Source organism: Heterocephalus glaber, unplaced genomic scaffold, assembly GCF_053883595.1.
Source record: "Heterocephalus glaber isolate CG9 unplaced genomic scaffold, H.glaber_assembly_v1.0 deba00000594, whole genome shotgun sequence".
In the NCBI taxonomy this organism is placed as follows: Eukaryota; Metazoa; Chordata; class Mammalia; order Rodentia; family Bathyergidae; genus Heterocephalus; species Heterocephalus glaber.
Window position 1 is genome coordinate 3270539 of NW_028258151.1, and position 23290 is coordinate 3293828.

The 23290-nt window shown below is 34.3% G+C and overlaps 1 protein-coding gene across 5 annotated transcripts in view; it reads right to left on the reverse strand.

Annotated features, from left to right (window-relative positions):
• The window catches only part of Adgrb3 (adhesion G protein-coupled receptor B3), a 697560-nt gene that overhangs the window by 423520 nt on the left and 250750 nt on the right, over nt 1-23290 (reverse strand). For all 5 annotated transcript variants that reach the window (XM_013072656.3, XM_004846114.4, XM_087204896.1 and 2 more), the window contains exons 3-4: nt 8407-8517; nt 2391-2552 (exon numbers count right to left, since the gene is read on the reverse strand). In XM_013072656.3, the coding sequence (XP_012928110.1) occupies nt 2391-2552; nt 8407-8517 (273 nt within the window). The remainder of the gene's footprint in view (nt 1-2390; nt 2553-8406; nt 8518-23290) is intronic.

Here is a 23290-nt window from a genome sequence, read left to right on the forward strand (position 1 = left end):
TTGGTCTTCGTCTTTGGAAAATTAAATCAACGAAACTGTTGTTTTCTTTAAATTCAATGAACAAATATAACAACAATTAAAAGATACACTTGTCTTATCAGTATTATTCAAACAAACTTTCAAAGACAAATACTTTATGTGCGTGAAGGTAAAAAGGAAATAGTAATTGGAGGTACTTCCTCTGAAGGTCAAAGGGTAAGAGAAAAACGTAAAAATGTATAGATCAAGGAAAACTTTACAATCATAGAATATTATTGAGTTTTCAGGTCAAACACAGAGAGCAAGAGAGAGCTTGGCAGTCCCACAAGGGAGAAACGCTCTGGTCCTGCTAGGGATGCCCCTAGTGGCCAGTGTGGAGTTAGACAGGGTCTGGGGTGGAAGGGCAGAGATTTCCATATGTCAGTCTTCTGCATATGCCTAGCTAGGGACTGGGCAGTACTCTCTGAACGAAGTTGGGCAGAGCATTGGAGACCCCTTCAGACTCCTATTCAGAGATGTTTCTGCCAGGAGACTCTGCCTTTCTTACGCTGCAAGGATCTTGACTACTACATAGATATTGCTGGGATGAATGTGTATGTCCAGTGCACCTGAAGTGTTGACTGACACTTTGCTCATTTATAAGAGCAGAGAACTTGATCTCGGGACCATCATGGAAATACTGTGTGTCAGGGCCAGGTCTAAGGATTCTCCCAGATCACTTGCTCTATCCTACTCAAAGAAGATCCACAAGAATTTACCTTGTGGTCTCACAATTTCACTTCTAAAATCCTCAGCCTGTTCTTGCCTTCTTTTGACGCACATGCCCAGAATCTGTTTGCTCCAGGACGTTTCTTTTCAATCATCTTTTTTTCCAAGGTCCTCTCCTTTCTATGACCTCCTTATGTATATTTTCTTCCATATCTTTATTTTATTTTTCTCTTCTGGCTCTCTTTCATCTAGTCTAATTCCCACTGAACCTCATTTCTTGTTCTTTGTTTCAGAAGTACTGTTTTTTTTCTTGCTATTCTTTCTTTCTTCACAGCCTTCACCTTTCTGCCCTGTTTAACTTTTATTCTCCCTCCATGTCCTACTTTGTTACCTCTCCATTCTGTTATAAAGTGATCTCCCACTTCATTGCATCTTTTTTCCTCCTACACCTCTACCCATCATTTCCTTTACCTTTTATTTCTTCCAGGCTCTTTATTATTGTGATAAAGCCAGATAACTTAAAATTTACCACTGAACCCTTTTGTAGTGCACCATTCAATGGTGTTGGGTATATTCATGCGGCTATGGACTTTTTCTCCTTGTGAATCAGAAGCTCTGTACCCACTAAAGAACTCTGACAGTCTGTCTCTCAGTGGACGACACTTCCTATTCTCCTGCTCTCTACTCTTGCGTGTATCAAATGCAGAATCTCATCTCCGCAAATGGAGTACACTAGAGAATTTTCAAGAATGACTTCATGGGGACAGGGTTACTACAGCAAAAGTCCCTTTCTTCAGAGCCACTCCCTGTCTAGGGGCTTCTGGAAAGATGCATGAAAATCAGTGTCAATTGAAGCAGTCACTACTTTTTCAGTCACCCATTCACCAAATGAATGGATGAAAGTATCATTCTATGAATGCACAGCATCCTGTGCTCTGGACTTCCTGAAAGGCTAGATTCCTGCTAGTATTATGTTTACATCACAGTTGGTATTCTGAGAGGGAGAAACAACTGGAATAAGGTCATGTGCATCAACTGAAGGGCCAAGTTTTGATGTAACATTGAAAACCTGGCCCTAACTTGGCAAATTATTAGGCTCTCATGAACATGAAGAAAGTATCTTTCTGACTCCCTTTGTCTCTGTCTCTGGCTCTCTCTGTCTGTCTCTCTCTCTTCATAACGACATTGGTAGATGGCTCTGACGAGGGCAGTAACTTCAGGGATGTTACTGACATTAAACAACAGCTCGATGTCCAGAGCCATTATTTTGCCCGGATAGTGTCAGAGAGGTGATAGGGAAATTGCTGACTGCCTGAAAGACTGCCAATCACTGACTTAAACAATGGCTGTGTATCATACTTCTGCTCTGCTTAGAAATTGCATTTTTCCTTAAACATTGAACTGGATATTTTCACCATCTAAAATACAAGAATGATATCTGAACCTTATACTGATAGCGGGAGATACTGAAACTTGACCCTGATATTTGCAGTAAGAAAGCAGGCACTTGTCTGACTTCTTGACTGCTCTGAAATCAGAAATAATTACATACATAATAAAGTATCACAGTTGAATAAGAATTACACTTATCCGCTCTAATTAAAATGTCGATACCCAGTTTGCATGAAAATAACAAATTGTTCCGAATGCGTAGCATGACACAATTCAATAACATCCACAGTTGTAGTTGCTGCTAACACTACCTGGACAGAGGGCAGTGTTATTGCAAACCCTTGATTCTCTTAATGGGCCGCTGCAGTGTGTCCCGTAAGGTGATACACAAGTTCTGGTTCGCACCTGCGACCCTTGACCACAAGTAACTGAGCATGTGCTCCACTGGGACCACTCTTCCACACCAGATTCACCTGTGTGCGAGACAACAAACAAGCATGAAATACTGTCTTGGATATTCTTCCAGTCATCATCATATCAACCTGATGTCACGACATGCATGCACCATTTCAATGTAAAAAAATGACAGAACATCACAAGGAAACATTTTGCAGAAAAATAAATTCAAAGATGGATGCAGAGAATGCTGATACAATGGTCAGGCTTGTCACAACCTCATTAGCAAGCTCAGATTGTCAGTATTCCACTGTACTAGCAACAGGATGAAGTCAGCAGCTCTTGGGAGGAGTAATTGTTGAAGCATTTCTTTGCAAGCTAGTCTAAGACTTTGCACTTTGATGGGAAGGGAAGCAAAGCTTATTTCTAAGCTTAGTCTGAGGCTTTAGTGAGCAGGAATGCATTGATGTGTTCTTCCTGTGTCATTTATTGCACAGTGTGCTTCTAAAGCCAGATGAGGGGGAGCCCAGGAAGTGTAAGTGCATCTACTTCTTATTGTCAAGAACATTGATACTTATTTATAGTTTATTTCCATTGAAATGCCTACTTTTTCATCCTATGAAAGCTACTTATTTTGTGGCAGTTTATTAGTTGTTCTGCTTATGATTTCACCCATGATCTAAAGAAGTGATTTTCCCACAGAATGAAGAAAAATTCTTTTGTAATTTCTAGTGAACTGACATGCATCTAAATGTTAATTTAAAATAAGGCCTGAGAAGCCAATTAATGTGCATATTCATTAATTTTCATGGATTTGGCATCACACCGAGAAGTTAAGAATTTCATACCAATGCAGTAGGCTTCTACTTCTGTTCTGGGATTATGTCCAGCATCAGTTTTTGAAACTGATTTGAAAGCTTGCCATTGCTTTTCTCTAAATTCTAATGGAGTCACATACCTGCTAGCAGTAACTATTTAAATGAACCATTTATTTAGTTATTGAAAAGTTTTACAGATGAACATCACTCATTATATAACCAAGGAGCAATTTAACCATATTTTATAGATTCTGCCTAGAATCTGCCTTAGAAAGGAATTCAAAGGATGGAAAGGGTGATCTATTTGTCTTTGTTGTTATTGTTGTTGTTGTGAGGGGGAGTTAGCGAGTGATTTAGAAATAATTTTTTAAACTATTCAAGGCAGATAGTCCACAAACCAGTGCTCAAGAAAAGAGGAGATTGGATCAGAACGTAACTCAACATGGTGATTTCTTCAGTAAGAAATCTGTTCTAAGAAAAAGTTAACACAAAATTTGTGTTTGATGTAGCTGATTTTACATTTTGGTGTAGATTGGTTAAGTCCTTGAGGGCTCTGAACAGGTAGTCTTTAGATAAGCAGGGGTCTATGCTCTACACTTCGAGGAGCATGATGATGAAGCATTTGCTTTTATGCAGGTCTGCTTAGAAAGTAGTGCATCAATATATGGTCACAGACAGTGACAACTGTGATGGCATATGATGTTAAATGGCACTCCTTTTTAATATCATGGTCAATTTTTATCTCATAAGTACTGTACATATTTTTCATGATCATTTCAGTATTTTTTAATCTTTACCAATTTATACAATACCAATTTCATTAAAATGTTCTTGGATGACTATTTGAATAGCATTTAAAGCCATGCTTCCCCAATTTTTTATATTAAAGAATATTCTAGCAAAACTGAAAATCATCATTTGATAAGCCCAATAATATGACAATGGTTAAAAAAAAATCACATGTGCATATATGCCTATGTATATTTAGTAATGAAAAATTTAAGCTTAAAGTTAGGGAAAATATAATGTTTGTAAATGATATTCCAACTAATCTATAGTGAGATTAAATGATGTATAAATATCAAGGCCATATGTTATTAATTAAAAGCCAAAAATTATGAACAGTGTGATTTCTGTAAGTGAAATGTCAAAGATTATGAATAAAATTAGTTCTACTTTGCCACACAAGCAGTCTCTCTCTCTCTCTCTCCCACCTTACATTGTTATGACAAGGAAACATAATTTACTTAAACTGACAATGAATTAGGGTCAAGGTCTACTTTTAAACGTATTTTTGTACAAATATTTAAAAATTTGGGCTGCTGCTCACTTTTTGACACTGTACTGATGCAGAATGAGCTAAGCACTGGGCCTGGATTATGAGAGATTGATAACACAGAGCTTTGTGCTCCCTTAAACTCACGGTTCATTTTGTGCATCAAAGAAAAAATTCTATTCATCAATTAAGCAAGCAATCAATCATATATTGGCTTTCAAATTTTGGATCAAATACTGTTACTAAAATAATGGCCTACTTAGTGAAGTGGTCATGTTACAACTCACATGCTATCTTTCTAGTAGTGTTTTCACTAAATACTTCTTCCTGCTGTAACACCACTTCCTGTTTCATAAATGAGTGGAGGCTGTTCGGATTGGGCACATTGAGCCATAGGCAGAAATAGTTAATATCCTGCTCACAAAGCGGGTTTAAAAGCATGCAATGGGATTAACATAGTAAAATAAAAGGGAACGCACACTACGTTCAACATGGATATGTGTGCAGAAGCACAGCCTGATCTGGTTTCTGAGCTTGTAGCTAGGAAGGCTGATTAAAGCTCAAGCAGAAATCTTCAGTATCTAAGTAATTATTAAGGCTTTGCTTGGAACAAAACATGAAACAAAACTGGAACACTTCCATGTAGTTCATAATATTCGTGTTTGGTGGAAAGCTATAGAATATTAGCTCTGCGACCTTGAGTATGTCATTTTACTTCTTTGAACATCTTCAACTAAAATGGATAATGTATCTAACTTAAAATGTATTTGTGGGGAATGAGTGAAGAATGTATTATTATGTTTTAAACTAGGAACAAAATATTAATATAAGATTTTGCTAGTATGTTAAAATCATGAAATTAGAAACACACTTTTAATTTTATTTTTCTATTTTAGTCAACATGTTAAATATTATTAACATAGGCTGTTTTCTCCACTATATTAAAATGTTATTTTTTCTAAACATGTTTATAAATGACTATGACATTAAGAAGCATCAGTAAATGTAATTAAGATGTCTTGGACCATCTTACTGGTATTTAATTTAAATGTCAATCTTAAATATCTATATATACATCTTCCAATTTCATCTCCCGTGATCATAAATACAGATTATATTTTAGCTTATTACTATATCATCACTTATGTTTAAACTAGCTTTGTTCAGTTATTGGAGTTAACAAAAATAATCAAATAATTTTGATAAAGTAATGTTACTTTTTGAAAATATTACTTTAAAACAAAATCTGTTCCTTTTATCACTCTATAAAAAGGTTTGTTATTACAGAATTTACTGATCAAATTGATTGAAAAGGTCATTTTGAGTATAATTCTTAAATTATGAATTGAGACACCTTTTGATGTCTTTTTTCTATGATTAGCATAAACATATTATTGTCTTCTATTATTCTTTAATTTAACCACTATTATGTCATTCATTGTTCTCAAGTTACTCTCAGCAAATTTTTATACTTGTTTATATGTAATGCCAACATATTGGCTGGAAAGAAAAATAGAGAATTTCATAAATAAAATTTAATTTATACTATAGAATTGAATTGTGTTAAACGCATTTATTTACATTATTTTAAGATCCACAGGAAATACTCAAGATGAAAAATCCTCTTTTCAGCTTTATGATCATCTAGCAGAATATAGTACAGTTTTCTAGTCTCAGCTCAGTATTGTAGTAGCTTAATTTTAAAATAACCATTACTTGTGTTTTTATATGTGCCTATACTATCTTTAGTTTAAAATGAAATAATAAATATTTTCATTCATGAATTCATGCATCCAAGCAATGTATTTAGAACTTTAATTTTGAAGTGCATTGCCTTTTCTAAGTTATTGTAAACAATAAAAGATAATGGTTTATAGCTCCTTATGTATCAGGCTTTTAATTTTCTATCTATTTCTAAGTCATGTATTAGATACAAAAAATGCACTGGAAGAGAATGAATAAATAAAAAAACTAGAATTAGTTAATTCTTCCTTAAAAAGTTCAATGTTCCTTGAGATTTGAATTTGCCAAAAGAATTTTATCTAAAAAGTGTGAATTTTCTTTGTATATATAACAGGCATACTAAAAATGAATTTGAACGAAAAATGAATTTGAACAAAAACTCCTGCCTAAATTCTATATTTGATGCATGAATTGATTTTATTACATGTTTGGAAATTTAAAACAACTGTTCACCAGTCCACATCCTCACCAACCCCAACTATGGGGAACTCAGTAGCCCGACTCCCTGGCCACCTCTCTCCACAAAGAAGGGCACCTTCCCCAGTCTCACAGGGCAACCCTCGAGATGACAGCCAGGAGGCTGAGGAGCCAGCCAGGCCCTGTTTCCTGATTGAAAGTCAAACATCTCCTAATGTGTGCTCAGGGGTGAGTTGTGTCGCTCCCTGCAAAGGACAAAAATACATTTAGAATTCTGCAAATTTGCCTGAACCTTCTGGACATAAGGAAGCAAATAGGAAAAACATAAATCACCTTTCTTAAATGAGAAGGTGAACCAAAAGCAATCTAAAAAATGTGTACTTAATGAAAAAAACTAAAAATGTGACCTTATACATTTTGTTCTGAACATCTTGGTCTGAGAAACTGACCTGTTTGCAACTAATGTATTAAATAGACAGCTCTGCTATTAGAAAGACCATGATTATTTCACAATATTTACAGCATTTGCATTTTTAGTTGTAGATTTGGATCTAGTGTTCTGAATATATATTAAGCTAAGAACATATGAACTGAAAATATCTATTCTTTGGGAAATTCCATCAAAATCATTCTGAATATCATGTCAAGGAGGTTGTCATGTACTTAGAAATTTTCTATTAACTTTACAGCAGTCAGGATTGGAATATATTCAACTTTGTAGACACACACAAAACTCTTAGTTGTCAACTTCCCAAAATAAAGGCCACAGCTGAAAATGTTCATTACAGCTTTTAACATTTTTTCTTCTACAGAAACGTCACATGTAATGTACCCAGATGGAATTAGAGACCACTTCTGATGAGCCAAAATATGAATACATTCATTTGATCAAACTCTACAGCAAAATATATGCGCATAAATTGTATATTCACAATATAAACACACATATATTTATTAATTTAAACTTTATTCAAAATACTAGTTTTGGTTATATATATGTTTATTTGGAGGGAAGTTTTTAAAAATAACCTAATTAATTTAAATTAAAATTATTCAAATTTTTAATTCTAAATTTAGAATTAAAAATTTTATAAACCACAAAGTAATTTATGTTGATATTTAAATATCTTTGTATACTACAGATTACTAACAGAACTCTTAGCATTTTATTTAGCTTATAAAACAAAATTATTTTCAAATCAAATATTAATTTATAAATAGCTTCTACCTAATTTCTATACATTTTAACAACTAAAACTTAAAGACTGTAAAACAACTGGACATATAGTTAATAAATTAAATTTTATTAAATTAGATTTCATCATGTAAAGTCCTATTTAAAATTCTAAATTTTGAGTTATGTCAATTAATTCTGTAGAAATAACTTTTCTTTAAACATTTAATGATACATTTCAAGTGATTAATTAACAGAGAAAATAGTAACATATCAACCCTAAATGTCCTCTACCAAAAGTAAAATAACTCTTATACATTTTTTTTTTTTGCACTTTTCAATTCACAGCTACTTTATTTATGGACTTTAACTGGTGACAAAAAAAATGGCTCAAAAAATATCAGCTCCAAAAACTGACAAATGTGCAGCAAAAGATTATGAAAACATGCAGTGGTTTCATTAAATTAACAACAATAAATAGAAAAATGTAACTAACGTATTACCAGTTTGTGCCATAAATTTAGCAGCATCAGCTTGTTCCTGAGGGACCTTTTTTTCATGAACAGATCGAGGTCGCTGACTTTTAATTGTATGATCTCCCATCATTCCAAATTCTAAAGACAGAATAAAGGTATATGAAAGCTTGTGTGTAGACATTTCTCACAATTACATTACTGTCTCATGCAATATGTTCCTATACAAACCTAGAAGTTACTGATTAAATCCAGTTTTAGATGTTCTAGGCTGATTGACTGGACTATCTCTAAAGTCAAGCCAGAAACACGTGCAAGATTTCAAGAAGCAGTAACAGTCAAATGACACATCAGTTTTTAAGTCAACTTGAATAACAAAAATACTGTACTCTTTTCTGATAATGTTCTGAAGCAATACACCAGAAAAAATACAACCACAGTGTTAACTGTTGTTTTTCAAAGAGAATCCTGACTGGTTCACAGTTCTCCTGCTAACGGGACACCCCCGCAGGTTTCCCAGTACTTTTCCAGAGGAATGAGCAATTCTGTAACCCACTTTTCTAAGGTAAATATTCACTTAATGGACTGTTTTTCATTCAAACACGAGGTTACCTCTGGTGTCCTCAAAGGCTTAGGGAAGATGGCATCGTTGACAATTCTCTTTCTCCCCTGCTCTGATCAAATAATACCTCATCCTTTCTCCAGTCACATAGGAAATAATCTTTCTTTTTTATAGGACATTGAAAAAGGAGAATGACTCTAGATTTCTGTTGTTTAATCTTTTGATAGTAAAGCTCCCAGTAAAGGCAAAAACTCCATACCTAACTCAGGCAAATGAGAGTGAGAAAAAAATAAGTTGAACAGAAGAATCGTTTCTATGTAATATATTTTTAAAAATTTAAATGCTTAAAAATTCATATGCTCACAGTTCTGTGAGTGTTTGTCCGCACTGAGAAGTTGCTGAAAAGTAGTTTTTAATAAAACCAAAGCTTAATGTGTGGAACGGTTGTTTGTTCTGCCTCATAAGAGTATAGATAGGGAAGGGAAGTTCTAAGGGAAAGATATTGTGATGCTTTCTTTTCTTTCTCTTACATCACGACAACCTGTACTCCTAGAACTACATGACAAAGATAATTAGGCAAAAAAGCATACTTGTGGTGGTGCAGATATATTATCAGAACTAAATTATGTCAAAACTGGGGAATGAAAAAAATTGACCAGCTTACTGTCCAGCTTTTCTCATGAATTTTATATACATACTCTCATGCTGGAATATCACAACTTCCTGCAGTATGCTTTGTAAGCAGCAATTCTATCTGTGTAAGAAAAAAAGACTAGCATGCTTTCCATCTGTCCTGGTAAGTTCTCACACAAACTATGACACCTGACTGACTCCTCAGAAATGCTTTGTAGATAGATATCATACTCAAAAGTATGTCTCTGGAGAAATTTGAGACATCTAAATGTGTGTTTGTTTTTGGCAGGTTAGATAATATCAAAAGTTGAAAATGAAAAATTTCATAAAATGTCAGTTGGTTTGATCTTATACAACCCATCACTATTTTCCATTACTGCCAGCCTATTTCTATTCCTTTATGTTTCTAGCAGATGCTGCCTAAGCCATTTTCCATCACGTTAATAAGCAATATCCAATCGCGTATCATATAATGATTTGGAAACTGGCTATTTAGAACACTATATCTGAACTTTTTCACTATCCATCTTTAGAAGTATTATATGTAATTGAAATGTTTCTGGGTGTAAAATAGAAAAAATACAGTAGTAATTTTATTATCATATGCTTTACTTTCTCATTGAATTCATAATTTGTGTAAATTGTGTGTGTGTGTGTGTGTATCACTTTCTGCTTTTAAGTCAAGTGTGTATGTTTGCATAAATCGGTTGGGAGCTCTCACACTCACCCTAAGCTTGCTTTGGCTCTAATAAGGCAAAGCATGCCAAAACAGTACTCCAGGTCCACAGCTTCTAAATTGAGTAGTATTTTTAAAACCTGTTTTAGTAGAAGACAATTCTTAAATTCAGTGGCAGTGCAGTAAGAGTCTGTAATCCATCTTTCTCTTGAGGAACACTGTCTCATCTGTAAAGAGTCTGATCCTGAAATTTAGAGATCTGAGGATTATCAGTGGACAACTTTTTGTTTGTTTGTTTCTTATTTTTTTTGAGACAAGGTCTTACTATGTAGCTCGGGCTGACCTTGAACTCACTATGTAGGTGAGGCTGGCCTTGAATTTGCAGCAATCCTTCTGCCTCAGCCTCCCACTTGGGATTACAGGTGCGCGCCACCATGCCCAGTCTGAGATAACTTTGAAATGTTAGGTTAAATATTTAATGATTTCTGAAGTAAGAACACTAGTCAAATATTTATTTTTTAAATATGATTTAAGTAACTTATTTCATATTATTAGCTGGAATGTCATTTACATATCTCAAAATATTTATAATAAAAATTAATTTCAATATTCTCTACTCATGATGTATCAATAGTAATGTTCTATGAGCACAGTGCTGATACTTTATCATAGATCACAGTAGTTAGGAAATTCTTTAATAATTTGTAGACTTGAATACAGTCCTTGTATATAAACAAAAGTTTAAAATAGAATTTTTGGACAGTTTCAGTGTAATTTATCTCAAAAATTATGTTTTAAAAAAGTAATTAATAAGAGACCTAATATAACTGAATTTCCTGTAAGATACAATATAATCTAATGATTTATTTTTCATAGATGGGAAAAAAACTATGGTGGTATTTTTTGAATATTCTAGGCCTATTATCCCAGATATCAAAAAATTCAAATTTGTATTTGAAATATGCAAACTGCTTAGCCAACTGAGTTTCTTTTGCCAATGTTTATATTTCAAGTGTCTTGAAATAAAAATCTTTTTGTCTTAGGGTTTCTAACAAATACTATGTTACCATTCATATTTCACAATGTCTTATTTTCAAAATATTTATGTTATCATTCACAATAACTTTGTCTTCACTTCTAATAGAAAGAAAGGTTAAATGATCACAAAACACTTAGGAATAAGACCAATCTCTTGGTTTTTTTTACTATTGTTCTGTTATGTGGTGAATGTGGATCATAGTAGACCTTTAGCATGCTTTGTTTTCTGGATAATATAAGTTCATCATGAATATTTGATTATATTCAAACAATTCTACATTGGCAAAGATAATATACTACATTAGTTACATGAGAAAAACAACATAACCAAATAAAAAGATGATCTGCTTTGGTGAAAGCAATGAAAAGCAAGTTATGAAATCAAATTAAATAAAGCATAGCATATAATACTGTGCACATGCAAATGGTGCATGGCTTATGAAAATTGGTTACTTTCCCTGTCTTCATGTTGATGGTGTCAATGAAGTGGTAAGTAAATAAATATTATAAAACCCAAATGACTGACAATGGCTTCCATGTTTTGGCACATTTTCTCAGATAATCTTTAACTGGACTTCTTGCTCAAAAGCAGTAGTCTCTGAAAGTTAGATAAAATCAAAGTTACGCGAAACAAAAGCTTTGAAAGTCTTTTGCTTTAAGTGTAGTTTTCTGTCTTTTCTTCCCTTGTCCAAGATTATGTAAGTATAATATCATTAAGAAACCCATATACTTAAAACTTGATAAAGAATTATCAGTTATAAAATTTTTGTCTGAAAATCAAGTTTTATAATGTATGATGGAATTCATCTAAAAGCTAAAACACACACATTCTCTTTTGTTATTTTATCCCGTGTTTATTTTTAAAGATATGGACAAGCAGACCATCAGATTAGTATATAGTAGTCATTACTACAATCTGTCTTACAATGTACCTACTATGAGCTTCACGATTTCAGCCAACATTCCTTTGAATTTCCATAGAAACCAGACTAGCCTGGGCTACTGTTGCTTCAAGAACTCTCAGCTCTATGTCCTGTTTATACAGTGTGGCCATACCCGCGGGTATCATAAAAATGGTCACATGGCTATACTCTGACTCACAATTTTCTCCCCTCCAGCTCTTCCAGCCATGCCTGCAATAAAGCCCCCTCCAGTCCTGACTCCAAAGATAACAGCTATAGAAACTCTTTCCCCAGCACCCTAAAAGGAGCAGCCTCTGCCTTCTGTTTTGCTTTCAATCCATAGCAGACTTTTATTTTAACTATCACAATGCATTACTCCTCTTCCTAGACGATAAACTTCTAAGGGAAAGAAAGCATGGCTTATGAATTTTAAAATCATGTCTCACTTTGTGCATAAATGTAGTTCAATATTTATTTATTAAAGAAATAAATTTCATGTTAAGAATTACTTCTTCAAAATTTGTATTTCTATATGTCTAGAGAGATTCCTCACTTGGTGAACAGTTTAGTAGGGAAAATTAAAATTCTCAGACACTTGAAAAATAGTTATGCATGATTATGATGGTCAACATTCCTCCTGTCCAGAATTATTATTATCCATAAACAATTGAAGTTATTAATAGATATTATTTTACTTAGAAATTAAATCTCACTCTAAAACAAAACTTTATTTTACATAAACATATTATTTAATATGTTCTAGGTGCTAAAGTTACAAATAAAATAAGAAATGGTTTCTGCTATTCTGAAGCTCATATCCAAGGAAATTCACTAAAGATGGCCTAGTCTTTAAAAATTATTTATCTTTATTAAAATGTTAACCTACCTGTGAGATTTTTATATCAATTTCCTAAATTCTAGAATACCCTTAGCTACAATGACTTACTACTATGTCTCAAAAGGCAAAGCATAACTTCGGAGCTATGGAACTGGACAGCTGAAATGCTATCTCATTGCTTGAAATCTCACAGAAGAGACTTCTGGCAGAAAAAAACATTGTGCCATCTGGCTAGCTTAAGTGGTGCAGGCAAGAAAATCTTATTAAGAAGCAACCAGATAATCTCGGGAAGATGATTAATGCATCTAGGTTCACCTTTAGGCAGGTGAGTAAGTTACTGAATTTGTGTCTACATTTACATGTACAGAGTTGGCACAGGCAACCAAATAATGTGCTTGGAACATACATAGGCAGTAAACTGGATCCTCAGCATTTTGCTATTTTTATTTCAGGGTCTATTTTGGCTTTTTATATTTTTGGAAATGTGAGCAGACATGACAATTAGATTTTCTCACTCAGGAAGCAACTTGTTGAGTGCCTACATAGGCAAATGTTTCATAAAAAGTTAGAGCTGAGAGGGAAATGAGGACAGTCTCCACAAAGATATTTCAGAGACCAGCAGAGGCCATTTGAAACTGGAATTTTATAATTAAACATTTGTTGAAATCACGAAGAACATTTTTAAAGATAATTTTACTACTGATGGTAAATATACTGATTTATTTTTTCAAATAACAGTAAGAAACAGAAGATAGCACTCACAAATTCAAGAAAGTTATACATCAATATTTACATCAGCAAATATTAAGAAATATTTTTAAAAATTAATAAACACATTTTAATAAATACTAAGACTGAAAGTCCATCATTAAAATTTAAGAGATTAACTACTGTTCTACACATTATTTCTTGGTTCCAGTGTCAGAATCAGATATCTAACTAAAGGGAACGCAATGCTACTTCTTACAGAAGAATTTTGCATTTTAAAATACTCGTCCAGAAATGATTTTTATTAGTTAGCTCTCTATGACTGGTAAGTAGATGATTAATTTTAAGGCACCTCTAAAAGTGGGTAAAGCATGAAATAGTCAAAGGACACACTGCTAACGTGTTCATAAAAGTTTCAATGAATTTTTTGAATTATGTAACTTACATAATATTTTATAGAAGTGATTACCAAATATATTTAGTATATATGCTTTTAGAGCATGGTGCTATGCTTTAATTTATCTTTATTCCAAGTAGGAAGATTAAAATAGTTATACATAATCATGGATTTTTAATAGAATTTCTTGAACATGTATATTTGAAAATTTCATGCTGAAATGTCTTATCTACAACAATTCCAAGGAATTTGAGGTATAAACCTTACATCATCACTCATACTTATTCTGTCTGCCTTCTGGGAAATGTTGCTAAGTTGGAAATACTCTTCAATGTAAGGAATCATCAATGTGCATAATTGTGTAAGACTTACTTGTAAATATTACTTGCATATCCTTGGATTGCATTTAATTACTTCATCTTTTTTTGTGAGAGAAACAGCAGATTCTTATAAATTAGTAGTAATTATTTGCTTGAATGATAATTTTATTTATTAGTCCAGAGCAAAATAAATGTAGAAGCACATGAATGATAGATACAATGCTACTCCAGTAGTACACTTGTCTTGGGAGATCTTTCCTGGCATTCTTATATGGTGAGCACACCCGTTACAAAATAAGATGTTCTCTTGTCAGCACTAGCACATTTGTAGCAGATTAAAACTTGTACACTCTAAGATTTTAGTAACTTATTGCTAGGGTGGCCAGACAAGATTTCAGGGACTTTGAAATCTAAGAAAGTAAACTGAATTGTTCCTAGATAAAATTACAGTGGTACCTCGGTTCATGAACACTTTTCTTTGCAGACAATTTGGTTTGCAAATAGAAATGTCTGGCAAAATTTTGTTTTTGTTTGCAAACTGTGCACCAGGTGACGAACACGACTATAGCCATCTTTCCCACAGAAACACAAACATGGCTATTTTTTCCAGAATCCTGGAACAAATTAAGTTCGTGCACCCAGGCACCACTGTATATTTTATTTTCTAAACTAGAACTGATATTGTCTCCTTTCCTGCCAAACTCTCTGAAATACAGAGGGACATTCTGTGTGCCAAGCAGTCTTTACAGGGGCTTCCAAAGGGAGAGGAGAGTACTCTGGAAGTGGTGGAGACTTATTCAGGTTTCCCTGGAAGCAAAACAAAATACAAACAAACATATAAACCAGTGAGTCAACTGGTCATTGGAAGCCAAGTTTTTGGAAGGGAAAACGACTGGTTTCAATAGTTATTAAGTACATTAGAGGAGATGCAGATTTGAAGCAGCAGGATGTTCAGAACTGGATGAACCACAAGTTGATAATTACCCTCTGAATATAAAATAGGTGAAGAGATGCAAGAGAGGTGAGAATGTAAGACACAAGCTAAGCAATAATGGAGAATGGATAGGACTAGATTGGAGGGAAAAAAATTAGAGGCAGCACATGTCACTGAGAGGCTACTGAAGTTGTCCATCTATAAATGATCAGTGGGGTCCAGTTTTGATGGACAGTTCAGGGGTGGGTACTAAGCCTGGGAAGGCAGGTACAGGGTATCCCCATCAGAAAAAGGACCAGACCACAAATACAGTTAGTGGCTAGTTGGGTCTGTCTTCAAGGAAATCAATCAAAACTAGCAGCAACTAGAGAAGTCTATGGTGCCCTAAAAGTTTTGAGGGAAAGTATTTCTATAAGGAAATCTATGCTTCAAAAAAGTAACATTCTTTAGTGGGATTTTGTTGACAGATCTTACACTTATATAATGGTAATGTGCATCTTTGAGAATCTTTAATAAAAATGATTCTTCTATGCTTTTAAATTAAGGCCCATGCTTATGACACTCTCAAATTTGCCAAAGCTTTCTATCATTTACTATAACAATAAAATAGAATAATTGAACTGAAAGCAATATTATGGTTTATATACTTATTGAAAGAAATGATATAATAAAATATTTTATAGAATAATTGCTACAATACAGTACTACTATAAGAGTGTTATTAGTACCAAATAAAAATTACACCCCAATTGAAGGTTCAAAGATTAGATAATGGTTGGCTGCCTTCCTCCAAATTATATGAACTGTAGGTAATCTAAGAAATATCTTCTTTCATGATATTTGGTAAAAACACTGCTGTTTGGTAATTCTGACACACCATTGTTGCATTTGAATTATATCTAGTGAGTTCAAATCTCTGGGTTTATTTTGGCACCAGAAAATAAGAGAGAAGAGATTCTTTTGTCATACTTTTTACCCTACCCACTATGTTCATATGTAAATGTGCTTTTTAGACAGTCTAAAAATACTGAAGTAAGTAGTTCTAGTCATGTTTTATCATGTAACAATTGCTATGTTTTTACAATTTATTATGAACTATTTTAACTTAAATGAGTATCATTTATACATAGTTGCTGGAATAATCATCCAAAGTTTCTTAATGGAAATGATTCTGCTAAGATATACATACACTGTTTATAATTTCTAAAGCAAATTTAACACCAACTTAACTATTGCCTTCACCTTAGAAGTTATTTTCAGGGAAAATTTAAGATACATGGGAAATATTTTCTCTATGTTTCTAAGGTATAAACTATTCTTATAATTAATATATTGAAATAATTTGCACAAATTATCTTTATTGTTATTAAAATTCAGGTGGCATTCTATAAAGAGTTCTTAAAATGATTAGCCTTTTCAGAAAAGCCTTTCACATACTGAAAACATGAAGACCATTTTAACTGGCATGCAGGCTAAGGCTTCGTGTGGAGGAATGGAAAGTAAATAGGCAATCAGGAGATGCAGCTCCTATTTCAAAGCATCGACCCATACATTTCTTGCACCTGCTACTTCTTGCAAATGGAGATTCTTAGAACGTGACATCTGAGATCTTTTTAAGTTCTAAAATTATACTAGTTTCTCAGGTCCAAAGCTGGTCCATGAACATGTGGGCCATGTTCCCTCACCAGGAGGCACAGTAGACATAGCAAGCTTAATTATCAACTCTATGGAGACTTCCACACATGTGCCCATACTTGCATCTCAGCAGCCTAAAGCCTTCTCTGGTTTCTTCAGATCATTTTTTGATCAGTGTTTAAAACTGATCTTGCTACGTGTCCAAAACTCTAAATCAAGGTTGATTTTGCATAATATTTATTTTAAAATTACTTCTTTATTGTTGCAAGCATCCACGTTGGAAAGGGAAAAATTTAAAACAGGGAGCTTTTTCAAAACTATGTGAGAAAGATTAAATTTCATGTATTCTACATAATTCCATATGAGATTCTCAGCACTGAAGATAGAGAAGAGAGCAGAAAATATTTCTTGTGGCAGAACGTTTTAGTTATCCTCAGTCTGATATTTAAAGCTTATGAAACATGTGATTATTAAATATACTAGACAGCCCTTCCAAAATGTTAGTTATAAGCCATTATATACATACACAAGTGTGTGTATGTGTTGGTGTGTCACATTAATAACATTTGACTTATTTTTTTATCCATAGTTTGCTAAAGATAAAACTAATTTAAGTGTATATCTCATCCATAATACTCAATATTTCTAAGCAAAGAGAAGCACATACAACTGTGGACACAAGACCCATGTCATCATGGTCCAAACAATATAGTGGCTGTCAAAACTGACAGAATTTTAATTTTCTTCCTCTTCCTGACTTTTCTTATCGCTTTCATTGCCTAACAACTCTTCATTTTCTCCCTGAGTTTTGCCCTGGGTTCTGCCTCAACATTGTCTCCCTAAGAAGTCACCCCATAACCACAGATTAAGGTATGGCAAACAACTATCAGCCTCTCTTCCTCATGTGTTACACCTTCCATGCCACCTTGCTAAGCATCGAGTACATATCCTGCTGGCAAATCTGGAATTTATGAAAACAAGTTAATCATTTCCCTTGGCACATCTGCTTCTAGCTGAGAGCTTCAAATTTCTTCCTAACAAATGCAGTGCCCCAAATAAATATTTGGTGAATAAATAAGTAGCAAAGTAAAAATAAGTTGGGTAGAAATAGTTCAGCAAATTGTCTTAGGACTCATTTCCTTATATAAAGATAGGCCCTGGGGCTTGATCTGAAAAGCTGAAGGCTATAAAATAGAGAAGTTATTTTGCACAAAAACAAAGTAAAAATTTTAAGTTTACTGAGGCTCACTTGAGACAGCTGAGAAGGGAGAGGTTGAGATTAAGAAAGTTTGGGGAGAAATGAAGAGGGAAGAGTCCAGAAAAATGTAGGAGGATAAGACTTGAGGAAACTGGCAGACTCCATCTGCAAGGAATTTCAAAAGCACTATTAATAATAATGATATTTAAAGATGAGGGCTCATGCTATGCTGGGTGAAATATAATCCCTCTCCATTCCAGGGCTTTTTATTAAAAGGTTAATATCCACTACAGCTTCTTAAAGGGAGTGGATTAAAGAAAGGAAGATTGGCTTCAGATTGAGGTGGACTTGAGAGAACAAAAAGAATAGCTCAGAAGCAAAATGTAAAGAAAGGATTAGTAACATAGCTGAAATACCCTTAACAAGTGGTCAGGAGGGCAAAATTCAGCACTTGTTTTGAAGAATCTTGAAAAATATTAGGAGGGAACTGAATTTCTAGTTTTAAGTGATACTGTAACTGAAGCCAAGTGTTTCAGTAACATTTACAGTAAAGTGAAGTTTGCCTCTAGAAGGAAGGGACTTGGGGAACACCCGGATGATCTCAACACGGGTAGAGAGTAACACTTTTACGCTGGCCTTTGAACAGCTCAAATTGGTAATATCCAATAAACATGGTTCTTCAGCTGACTCTGTACGTTCTGAGTCATTTGAGAACCCTAACAAAGTCTAGCAAGGAGTCCACAGTTGTTTCATCATGCATAGAGGACTGGCTTTTGACAAGGCTGGTGGCTAAGTGACCAGGCACAGGCAAGGAGTGTAGGATGGCATCTCTTATGTGCCAAATCCTAGTTTCAGTTTACAGTTTTGTTCTCTCATGTGTTCCAAGTTTACAAGAGATATTACTTTGATTATCTCCTCGCACATCTTGTATATTATTGTGTCTTTAACCAGCAAGATTATGTCAAAGCATGTCCTTCTACTGGAAGACACTTGCTTAACATTTTTTTCTTTAATGAGTAACAGTTACTATTTTGTTTGATTTAATTTTTTATTTGAAAAATAAAGCTTAGTAAGTCTACAAAATATAGCTGTACCAAAGGTCAATTTAAATGCTGACTGTATTTCTTAAAGTATGGAATTTGGAACTTCTTAACTACTTAGCACTTAGCTATGGGATTTGTTTGCTTTAGAGATATACTGAAAAAATACAATATAAGGATATGAGAAAGTACTCAGAACAGTAAAATGGTGAGCAGAGGAGTGAGGAACGATTCAAAAGTATACTTCATTTCCAGGTTTACTTTGGAAATAATATTTAGATAGCCCAAATAGATAAGGAACTTTAGAGAATGGAATCCATTGGGAAATACAGGGAAAATTCAAATAATCAGACTTCAATATTCTAGGTACAAATCCCATACAGATAGATTCTTCCTAGAATTAAGAACTGAGAATGGTTAGTTTGAGAAAAGAAAATCTAAGGAAATATAGCAATTATCTTTGAATATTAGCAAATCATTCATGAAGGAACAAGGAAAAAAAATAAATCACCTATGTTGTTTATTAGGAAAGAGTTTGGGAAAAAATGTATCAAACCCTTAGGAAGTACTTCTTTATACTGACTTGAGATACATGAAAAGGAATGAATGCCCAGAGGAAGTACACGGCCTTTGATCCTTGGAAGGGTCTAAACACAGCCTGTTTGACTAATGAAATCACAGAGAGAATTCCTACATGTATTTATCCAAGTGCTTGAATTGACTGTGATTCTTACTTTTCTCCTAACTACATTTTCTATAAATTTTAAGCTCCTATCATATATCCACTCAAAGGATTTTCCAAATCAGTCATTGTCTTATCATGTCTATATACTTATTATGTCTATCACTCTGCGCTAAATTCTGCTGGCTATTCCTTGGACAACGTACAGCCCACCCTGCAACCACCACTGCCCCAGATTATAATTTCCTTTCCACATGGCAGGCAGACAGATTCTTTACAAGGTAAAGCAGGTAATATGAATCCCCTTCAAAGTCCTTTTATGACTTCCCAATGTTTCAAATAAAATATAAATTCCTCCTGGTGATTATAGAGAGCCCTGTGCCCCAGCCTACATCTCCAACATTATCTCACATTCTTCTACCTGTCACTACCTGTACTCCAGCCAGACTAGCCTTTTAGTCCCTTAAAAATACACTTTCCAGCAGGACCTGGTGTTGCATGCCTACAATCTTATCCCTCCGGCAGGCTGAGGCAAGTTCAAGTTCAGCCTAGGCAACTTAGCTGGACAAGTCTCAAATAAATAAATAAATAAATAAATAAATAAATAAATAAATAAATAAATAAATGAGGTTGGGGATGTAGCTCAGTGTGAAGGCCCTAGACTCAATCCCTAGTACCAAAACACACCTACACACACACAAGCATGTGCATACAACACACACACACACAACAAATTTTCCCATGCACCATTTAATGAGGATGCTTATAGTCATTCATGGCTGATTTCTTCTCATTTTCACCTAAATTTAATTTAATATGTATGTATGTATATATATATTTCTTTATTTAGGTTTTTTGAGACAGGGTCTCACTGCGTAGCCCAGGCTGGCCTCCAACTTGCAATGATTCTCATGCCTCAGCCTCTTGCATGCTGGGATGACAGAAGTGTGCCACCACACCCAATTCTCACCTGAGTTTCAAAAAGCTATCTCTGATTACCAAACACAAAGCAGCTATGTTGTCATCCACTAAGGTCCAATTATAATTCTTTGAGAATAGCTTATCCATACTTCTGATTTGATTTTGTTTTATTTATCTGTTTTATATTTTTATGGAAGCATTTTTATAGGTTTTTGTTTCTTAAGTATTTTATTTTTTCAGTTTTTATTTTTTTATTAGTACAACCCGCAAAACCATGTGCATCATAGGAGAGAGATCTTATCGCTCTTGTCCATCACTTTATCCTGTGTCTTACAGGTCACGGAAAAATAATGTGAAAAAGAAAGAAAAAAGCAGAATGAGAAGAGACTAGATTATTATTTAATAATATTTCATCTTAGCCACTGAATTGTCTGATTTTTCAGATCTAGTGTTTAATCAATTAAATTTATTAATTTCAGTAATTACATGCTTAGTTTTTACTTCCATTTTTCCAAATGTGCATTTCTTCTAATTTCTTTATTCTTTACTATTCTTTACTATTTGTTATTTCTACTTTTTAAAAAACCATTCTAGGCTGGGATTTAGCTCATTGGCACTGCACCTGGCTTCCAAGTGTAATGTCCTGAGTTCAATCCCCGATACTGAGAAAAAGAATCATTCTAAATGTATCACTTTTTAGAGTTTTTTCTAGTTCTTAATGGGTTTCTTGTGTTGCATCTGCTGATTTTCTTTATATCTTTATTTCTGCTCCTTTAGTTAGTTCTGTTATGTTTTATTTAATTTTATTTCTTGAAGTTCTATTTTGCACAATATTTTTTCCCTATGAAACTCATATCACGCCTTGCTGCAAAAATAATCTTCCCCACCAATCCATTTCTGGGCTTTCTGCTACTTCTTCATAAAAGCACAAATCCATTCCACACGTCTTCCTGGGATATACTAGAGAGCTGGATTTGTTTTCATTGTTGTTCTTTTAGGTTTTCTTTTTTCACTAAGGGCGCCAGCTTGTTCTCCCCCCACCATTCTCCCAGACAGAGGAAGGCAAGCTGCCTTCTGGTATTTTCCGAGACGCGGCCCTCCCCCGACAGAGGGGTCCTGCTCTGCAGCCTCAGGCTTTATGTGGCTGGGTCCACTTCAGTTTTGCAACCCTGCACAGGCCTAGGACTCTCTTGCGCTGGAGACAGTCCTGGGACTGCAAGTCGAGCCACTTAGCACTTGGAATTGTTTAAAACAGTCACAAGCCCCCATCCTGCCCTTGTTTATCATGTTTTCTTTTTTTGTGTGGTTGTTATATTTTACGGACACCAATCAATTTCCCTTTATTTTGAGCTTGGCTCACTTTTCCTTCCATTACGATTTATACAGCACTCATATGAACTTTTAACAGGTCTGGGTCCATCCATGGCAGCTGCTTCTGCTCTGTGGCTGCAATTCTTTGTAGTGAAGTAGCCACTGGAGTTAAGCGCTTGTTCCACATGAGTCAGTGCTATTCGTGTTGCTATTTTAGATATGGAGATCATGAGGTTGTATCATTGTCCCCCATCACACAGCTACTATGTGTTTCATCTGCGGCTCACAAAAGATCACTTCCAGTGGAGGTACAAGCCATGTTCTCTGGTCTGAGGGATCAATACATAACAGGACCACTAAGATACTTGCAACTTAATGTTCATTTTCTCTACTTTCACTTTGCATAGTTTACTTCTTTAAATTGCAATACATACTTTTATAGTGTTAATTATGGTAGATAGCAATCAAACATAATTAAGATAGAATTGGGCAAATGTATTCTCAGGTTTTTAAAATCTCAGCTGTAGTTCCCTTCCAAATGCTTTGTAAGTTTTATTTGCCACTTCATGGGAAGCAAAATATGCTAAATGAAGAGTCTCATGATGGGAACTGATATTAAGATGCCCTAAAAAGAGAAATCTTTATAGTGTCATTACACGAGGCTGGATGGAATGGAAATACTTAACAGTGAGGAATGTATCAGACTGCTCCTTCCTTAATGTCGTCACTCTTGGCAACCAGATGCCTTTTTAATTTTGCCTCTATCAAAATTTTCTTTCTTGAACATGAATAAAATGAAGTTACATTTTAAAGGAAGCATTTAAAAGTATGAGTAAAGAGCTACATGTAATTCATTCTGGAAGATGCAAAGAAAAAAAATAGAGAAATTTATGTATTTATTCCCTAAACTGCTGAAACCCAAAAGGCATCATTTTTTGGTGTCCTTTATACTCCAGAAAGGCTTTCTGATCGCAGTTTTAATAGAATAATAGAATTCTCACAACAGTACTCAATTCTTCTTAGCAAATGGCCAAGAAGAAATGAACTTCTTTACCAGGCAATCTGTAATCACTCAAAAAGGTCACAACAGAATTAGGCAAGAACTTATTTTTTCTGTGT